At 49.8% G+C, this 8,733-nt stretch overlaps 1 protein-coding gene across 1 annotated transcript; it reads right to left on the bottom strand.

Moving 5' to 3' along the window:
• Nucleotides 1-853: 853 nt before the first annotated feature.
• On the bottom strand, nt 854-6,151 carry LOC149413231 (uncharacterized). Its single transcript, XM_089645443.1, has 2 exons — nt 4,969-6,151; nt 854-4,131 (listed from the first exon to the last, which is right to left on the bottom strand). The coding sequence occupies exons 1-2, from the start codon at nt 6,149-6,151 to the stop codon at nt 854-856; spliced, it is 4,461 nt and encodes a 1,486-aa protein (XP_089501569.1).
• Nucleotides 6,152-8,733: the final 2,582 nt, after the last annotated feature.

Here is an 8,733-nt window from a genome sequence, read left to right as displayed (position 1 = left end):
TTTTCTTTTTCTTGTCATTTGTATGAGGTTTTTTATCCAGTTAAGAATTTTTCCTCATAAAACTTATTAATGTAACATAAATTCAGTCAATTAAATACAACCATCAGATGGTGATAGTAATAAGGCTAATCAGCCGCAGTACTAGTTAGTTAGAAACATGAAGGGTATTGTTATAAGCCCTAGCTAGTTAGAGGATTACGAAAGAATCCATAAAATCAAAAAAAATCAAAAAGCTTGGGCCGAAAATTGGACAAAATGACCAGTGGCGGGGAGTGGTGATTTTGCCAGTGGCGTGGAGTAGGGACATTTTATAAAAGTAAAACAATTTTTATGAAATTAAATAATATGGTCAACTACGTCCGTTACACTCCCCCCGTTTAGCTATGCTGAACTAAAAAATAGGACGTTTGTTGGTACGGCGCAGTCCGCGGCGGCCAGTCCCTCTGGGATGGTGCTGGGCTGGTGGTACTGTTGAGTTTGCATCGGTAGGAGGGGCCGGCAAGATTACAGCGAGCTTCACAGCGGGGCGGACGTAAATTCCGGTGCTCGTCTGGATCCTGGCGGTCCTCACTTGGCCGTCTGCAGCAGGGGTGGCATCAAGGACTCGACCGCGTGGCCAGCTGTTGCGGGGCATAGCGGGGTCCATGATGATCACAAGGTCATCCTTCTTGATGGGGATGACTGGCTGTTGCCATTTTTGGCGAGCAGCCAGGGTGGGGAGATATTCGCGGAGCCACCGTCTCCAGAACATATCAGCGAGTTGTTGGCTGATACGCCACTGGCGACGGAGGCATACCTCCTCATCCTGCCTGTCGTATAGTGACAGATGAGGTCGGTTTCCGACTCTTCCCAGTTAAAAGTGGTTGGGGGTGAGGGGCTCTTCGTCCCTGGGATCCACCGAGACGTGTGTGAGGGGGCGGTTGTTTACAGTCCACTCGGCCTCGGCAAACGCTGTCCTCAAGGTCTCTTCGCGTGGAGCTCGTTCCAGCAAGATGGCCTTCAGGGCGGTTTTTACAGAACGCACCAGGCGCTCCCAAGCTCCCCCCATATGAGGAGACATTGGAGGGATGAAGTTCCATTCGATCCCCTTTGTTGACAAATGATCCCTCATCCGGGTATCATTTTTGAGTGATTCGATGGCATCCTTCAGCTCGTTGTCGGCACCATGGAAGTTCGTACCATTGTCTGAGAACAGAGCTTTTGGTTGGCCTCGGCGCGCCGTCATGCGTTGTAAAGCCATGATGGCGGAGTCCGTGGTCAGTGAAGTTGTCAGCTCAAGGTGAATGGCACGAGTAGACAGACATGTGAAGATTGCACCATATCTTTTCTCCCGATGTCTGCATACGGTGACTTCCATCGGCCCAAAGTAATCTAGTCCACAGTTTGTGAATGGAGGAACATGGTGGGCTAGCCTTGATGGCGGCAAGGGCCCCATAAGTGGGGGGGCTGGCTTGCTCCTGCGCATCTTGCAGGTGGGGCAGTTGTGGGCGATCATCCGAATATTTGTTCGCAGTCGCAGCACAAGGTAGCTGCCTCGCACCTCAGCCATGGTTCTCTCCGTACTTGGGTGATTGGCTTCCTGGTGATGATGTCTTACCAGAAGTCTTGTATAGGCGTGATCACCATCTAATATGATCGGTGTCCGCACTGCTTGAGGCACTTTACTGAGGGCTTGTAATCTGGAATTCATCCTTAGTAGGCCATCAGGTCCAAGGAAGGGGCTCAAGGCTTTGAGCCGGCTGTCACTTGGTAGTGGATCTCCTTTCTGGAGCGCATTTATGTCATGATAAAATGTCTCTTCTTGACATATTCTTGCCCATCGGGCCTCTGCTTCTTTGATTTCATCGCTTCTTAAATATTTATCATGTTGTTCGTGATGTTTTCCACGACACCTTTTAATAAAACGGTGTATCCAGCAGGTAGTTCGAATAAGTCGACGCCATGAAGAGAATCTGTTGATTTCGGGCAGTGTCTCTGCCACAGTTGTTGTGATGCCAACGTATTGAGGCCTCACTTCCAGGGTGCCATCATCAGGCTGAGGCAGTTTGCACCGTTCGCGCGGCCATTCTGCCTCGTCTGAGGTCAGGAAGGCTGGTCCACTGAACCATCGTCCAGAGTGCGAGAGGTCAGGAGTGTTGACGTCTCGGGTGCCGATGTCTGCCGGGTTTAGTTTGGTAGGGACCCATCTCCAATCTGCAATGCGGGTGAGCTCGTCGATCTCGCCGAGTCTGTTGGCCACAAAGGCGGAGTATGTGCGTGGATCTGTGCGCAGCCAGCACAACACTGTTGTCGAGTCTGTCCAGAACACTGTTCGCGCAATGTTGCTGCGACATTCTTTCTTCAGAGTTGCTGCCAGTCTGGCCGCCATGAGCGCTGATTGTAGCTCAAGGCGGGGTATTGAAAGAGGTTTCAGAGGAGCCACTTTGCACTTGCTGGCCAAGAAGGTGGCTGTGGTGTTCCCATCAATCTCCTCGGTATGGTAGGCGACCGCACAGCATGCCTGCTCTGAGGCATCACAGAAGAGGTGGAGGGTGACGAAGCTCTCTTTGTTTTGTAAGCAGCGCCGAGGTATGGCAACTTTGCAGTCTTGCAGAAGTCCCAGCCAGTCCATCCACCTTTCGTTGTGTTCAGGTGTGATGATGTCGTCCCATCCGATGTTGGATCGCCAGACAGCTTGTAGTAGTATCTTCGATCGGACTGTGAGGCAAGCGACGAAGCCCACAGGGTCGAAGATTTTCATAACAATGCTGAGCAGCTGGCGTTTGGTAGGCCTGCTGATCAGTTCAGGATCGGCAGCATCGCGAAATGCATATAAAAATCGATCTGTGACAGGATCCCACAGAAGTCCGAGGATTCTCTCGGTATCTGCTTCTCCGCTGTTTATGGTGATGGCTGACCTGGCTCGGTCTATAAGCGGGATAGTAGCCATCACTGAAGTGTCGTTAGAGGCCCAGTTTGTTAGGTGGAATCCTCCAGTTGACAGTACTTTGGCAACAGTAGTGATGAGTGCTGTCGCTTCAGTTTTGGTATCGACCGCATCCAAATAGTCATCCATATAAAACTTTGTTTGGATGGCGGCTGCGGCAGCAGGGAATAGTGCAGAATTCTCCTGGGCCACTTTGTTTCGCACGTACTGGGCGCTGCTTGGTGAACAGGTAGCGCCAAACATCATTGATGACATTATGTAAGTACGTGGTTCTTGTTGAGGTGTTGGTCTCCATAAAAACAATTGTGACTGTTGATCTTCACTTTTGATTTTCACTTGTAAAAACATCTCCTTGATGTCGGCGGCGAGAGCTATTTTTCCCTCTCGAAACCGGAGTATATTTCCTAACAATGAAGTCAGCAGGTCAGGCCCAGTCAGCAACTGATCATTGAGGGAGGTCCCTCGGCAGCGGCTGGCAGCATCAAACACCACACGGATCTTGTTTGGTTTGTTTTGGTTCACTACGGCAAAATGCGGTAGGTACCATTTGCGGGCAGAGGGTTTTTCTACCTCTCGATCCGTAAGTTCACGTGCGTGGCCTTGTGTTATAAGTCCGTTGATTTTAGCTGCATAGGCGGTTGCCAAGTCCTTTTCCTTCGATAATTTTCTCTCCAGAGACCACAGTCGTTTTAATGCACATTGCCGATTGTCAGGCAGTGTGATATTATTCTCCTTCCATAAAAGGCCGGTTTCCCATCGGCCAGATGTCAGTTGATGGGTTGTATCTTCCATCAGCTGATTTGCACGTACTATGTGCGCAGTTACACGAGAGGCGGACGTGATCCCCAATGAGTCAATCGCAAAATTGTGTTTGATGAGATCACTCATGAGGTCGTCTTTGTGGCTCTCCTCGCGCAGGGCCAGTGTTGTAGCCTCAGCTTCGTGTTCAGGGGCCCCTCCGCCATGGGTGATCCACCCCAACGCCGTCCGTGACAATATTCGCGTAGAGTCACGAACGTCGCGCACTTCCCTCGAGACAATAAGGTGTACATTGTCTTGCCCGATGAGAAGTGTGGGGGTGATGTAGCGGCCGTGGACCCTCTGTTCAGGAAGGCTGAGCTGCTGGACGGTGTTGGCCTTGATGACGTACTCATCAGAGATTCCGGCGCCGCGTAGAGTAATTGGCACGCGGCGGGACGTCAAGTCTGTTGAGCACATGTTTTTTGCTCCGTGTAGTCGTAGCTCACGGGTAGGTCCGGTTGTGCCGATTTTCTGTGCTGTGGTGGCATCAATAAGGGTGACAGTTGAGCCCTCGTCCAGAAGCGCAAAGGTTTTAATCTGTCGCTTGGGGCCCGACAATATGACCCCCACCACTTTTAACACGGCACTTTCGGTGTGGCGTCACATATTGTGAACGTTTGCCACTGTATTGTTATTTTCACGATAGTTCGGGTTGTGAAGAAGTCGGTGGTGGGGGTATCTGCACTCCCCCACTCCGCACCAGTCACTAACTTTGCAGAATTTGGTATAATGTTTGCCATTGAGGCATACTCGGCACAATCCGGCACTTTTAACTGTCACAAAACGGGTTTTTATGTCTTTCGCGGCGAAAGTACGACATTCGCTAAGTTGGTGGCCATTTTCACCGCACTGAACACACCCGGCGCGGTTGTCGAACTCGCGAACTTCATCGTAACTGTTTTGCACTTTTTCCCCGCTTCGATTATTTTCTCGATTATTACCAGACAAAATTTGGGGCATTCGATTATTACCAGACAAAATTTGGGGCTTTCGATTATTTTTCGCGAACTGTTGTTTTTCACTAGAATTGTTGTTGTAAACATTGTTTTCCCGCGATAAAAACCGTTCTGACGCGGCAGACGTGTTTAAACTGTTGTCACAAGTGTCACTTTTGTTCGAATTGTTTTTTCGCGAAAACTTTTCTGACGCGGCAGACATATTAATGAAACTTTCACAGGTATCACGTTTTTTAGCACCGTTTTTGCGCGAAAACTGTTCCGTTGTGGCGAGCGTATGTTCACGGCGTGGGCGGGACCTCGCGGGGTCAACCAAACCGGACTTTGGGATGGCGTTCGCGACGGTTTTCAGGAAGGCGGCAAACTGGCAGATGGTAGCGGAGGCCTCGTAGTGCCGCACTTCCATCAGCCACGCCAACCGCAAGGTGGGCGGCATCTTCCCCGCGATGTCACTGAGCAGCGCTGGATTCGTCAGGTAGCCATCATTGTTGAGGGAGCGGAGTGATGCCACCAGGTTCTGAACTGTGCCAGAGAAGTCTGCGATGTCCTCCAGAGAAGCCTCAATTGTGAGGTGGGGCAGCTTCTTCACCTTGTCCAGCATCAGAGCAGCGAGTGAGGTAGTCCCTCCAAATCTCTGCTCCAGGACTGCCAGGATCTCCGGAACCTGAGCAGGGTCCATCAGAAGGGGGCCGACGGCTTCTCGGGCTTTCCCCTTGAGGGCCCGCTGTAGGCGGATCAAGTTTTCACTGGAGGTCATCCGACATGTGGAGGTAGACTGGTTAAACTGTGCCCTCCAGGTGGGCCACTCCAGTGGATCTCCAGAGAATGGAGGCAGGTCCTTGGCCATAGATTGTCTGGCAATAAGGGCCGCCATTCGTGGATCGTCCTCGATTGTGGGACGGGGGCTGTCCTGAGCCCTTGAAGCTCTGATGGCTTCTGTCAGGGCGGAGGCCAGCTGAGCCATGGGACTGCCATCATGCTGAACCCAGGCTCTGGTATGTTGGGCCGTCTCATCCGCCGTAGGTTGGGGCGGGAATCTCGGCATGGAGCTGGTACTGGCTGTGGGCGGGCCATCTGGCCGTGCCGGCACGCCATACTCCTGTTCGCGCAGTGGTACGGGCGGCACATGTCCAGATGGTCCAGATGGTCCAGGTGGTCCAGGCTGTGTCCATGGCACGTCCCACTGCTCCAGCAGTCCGGCAGGTGATCCTGGCGTCGGCGCTGGGTACCCCGGGTGGGGCAGAGGTACGGGCAGCACAGGGCCATGAGGTCCAGGCTGCACCAGTACTGGGCATCCCTGAATGGTCCAGGGTGCTGGTTGCGCAGGGCCTGCTGGCTCTTGCTGCGCTCGTGATGCGTACCTCTGGTCCACCAGAGGTACAGGTCCGGCTGGCACTTCAGGTACGGCTTGCCTCTGTTCTATCAGAGGGGCGGGCGGTACGGGGCCAGAGGGTCCAGGCTGCATCATGTTTGGCCACCCTGCATTGGGCCAGGGTGACGAGGGCGGGGGACCGGCTGGACTTGGCTGCGCCGCTGCTGAGTACCTCTGGTCCACCAGAGGCACCGGGCTCGGTTGGCCGGGCTGCACCCATCCAGGGCTGTACCCTTAGAAGCGCCAGGGTCCTCCTTGGGCAGGATACCCTTCCAGGAGTACGGATCCAGATCGGGCAGGCGCTGCTGCTGCTGGTTCCTCATACCTCTGGTCCACCAGAGGCACCGGGCTCGATTGGCCGGGCTGCGTCCATGATGGTGGTGACCTCTCCAGGAGCTTCGAAGGTCCAGGAGGGGCAGGGGCTGCTGCTGTTGGAGCTGATTGAAGAGCTGCTTTAAGTCTCTCAATGTGCTCGGTTTGACTGCGAAGCTGTTGTCGCAATGACTCCATCGCATCCTCTTGAGATGTGGAGGGCGGTGAGTCATGATGTGCAGGTGGTGCCATGTCAGGAGTAGTGCTGGGCGTGGGCATGGGGGTTACGTCAGGCGTGACGTGAACCGCAGCCGTGGCCTGAGACCCAGCGTCCAGGGCATCTGCAGATGGTGTTGAGGATCCATCGTCTTGGATCCGGCTCGACCGTAAAGTTGGAGACATCCTGGTTGAAGGCGTGTGAGAATCCGGCTCGAAGGACCACTTGTACTGGACGGGAGTCCGCACAAGACTGTAGATTTAGGCGCCGGGTCCAAACCGTGTCTTCAACCGATGAGATGCTCCTTTACGGCCGATGATGATGATTGTAGTTGATATTGGTGATGAAATCTGCCTCCCGCACCCAGGCTTGGTGAATGGTGGGCACTGGGTGTGCTTTCGTCTCTGCTCGCTTCTGGTGTTGGCGGTTTTCCAAAGGAGGGCCGGCTGGTCTCGAAGAGGTAACACCAGAAGATCTTGGAGCAGAAGACTCGGCGAGGTGAGGCAGATGTTGAGCAGGAGTCACTTGTTGATAAATAAAACGCTTGGTTTTGGTGGTAAAGATGAACTGATTTATTTTGAATTATGGGGCTGCTTATATTTAATTAGCCTGACTCGCGCCCGACATTGGGCTAGGAGCCCAAAAGTGGTGGGGGGTTGTACCCGCGCCAACAATGCGTTTATAGCCTCCGACAAAATGCTGCATACTCATTTTGTCGGTAGCAATGGTGATAGTAGTCGCTTAAATTTGCGAGTTAGAAAAGATTTTGAGCGCTTACATGAATGACAATTACATAGTTTAAATGCATAGTAGTTATAGGAATGTGTATCTTGACAACTAGATTTTTTGTTTGTCAAGATACGACAAAAAATAAGAAATGTTTGTAAAATAAATGTGTAAAAATGATCTCAAGCGATCAAATTTGTAAAACATGTTAAGTTAGTATTTTTCCGAGGTCCCCCGTAACATAGCGCTCAGAAAGAAATAAGATTCACTATGCTACGAGGTTCCTGGATTTTTGTACACGCAAAAAGGGTAAAAAATATTGTTCAAAAATGGGTTTACATATGGGTGAAAAACAGCTTTTTTAATATCTCCTCAGCGGTAGTATATTGAAAATAGTGTTTATTTGACTACCGCCGAGGGGATGAACAAGTAAAATATACATATTTGCAATGTTTAAAAATTGATTTTTCTATGTAAAATTTACATAGAAAAAATGCTGGACATTGATCCACGCGGCAGGTAAGCCGGCGATGTGGTATCGAAGCCATTCGGAGTCAAAGTTTTCAAGCCGCTTGGGCCGAAAATTGGACAAAATGACCAGTGGCGGGGAGTGGTGATTTTGCCAGTGGCGTGGAGTAGGGACATTTTATAAAAGTAAAACAATTTTTATGAAATTAAATAATATGGTCAACTACGTCCGTTACAGTGTGACTTATTTAGATTTAGAGCATGATTCTTATCACGATTTTAACCATTTTTTTTAACCATTGAGTATGAAAAAAATGGCGTTTAAAATTCGAACCCAAGTCTGAAATCAGTGCCCATTTTATGATTTATGATATTTCTAAAATTACAATTTGAGGCAGATTTTGTGACTGATTTCGTTTTGGACCATGATTCTTATCACGATTCCAAAATTTCGGCCCGTTTGGTACCATAGAGTATGAAAAAATGTCTTCTTTAAATCGAACCCAAGTCCGAAATTAATGCCCATAGGATTTATGATTTTTCTTAAATTACAACTTTATGCACAATTTGTGACTTATTTAGATTAAGAGCATGATTCACATCACGATTTCGAAATTTAAGCCCGTTTGTTACCATAGAGTATTAAAAAATAGCTTCTTTAGTTCAAACCCAAGTCTGAAATTTATGCCCATAGGATTTATGATTTTTCTTCAACTACAACTTTATCTAGGATTTGTGACTGATTTCGATTTGAAGCATGATTATTATCACGATTCCAAAATTTCCGTCCGTTTGGTACAATTGAGTATGAAAAAATGGGTTCTTTAGTTCGAACCCAAGTCTGAAAATAGTGCCCATAGGATTGATAATTTTTCTAAAATTACAACTTTATGCAGATTTTGTTTTGGAACATGATTCTCATCACGATTGCAAATTTTCAGCCAGTTTTTTTTAC

This window comes from Hesperophylax consimilis, chromosome 22 (assembly GCF_061612785.1).
Source record: "Hesperophylax consimilis isolate HC1 chromosome 22, BYU_Hcon_1.0, whole genome shotgun sequence".
Lineage (NCBI taxonomy): Eukaryota > Metazoa > Arthropoda > Insecta > Trichoptera > Limnephilidae > Hesperophylax > Hesperophylax consimilis.
This window is presented reverse-complemented; position numbering and strand designations above follow the sequence as displayed.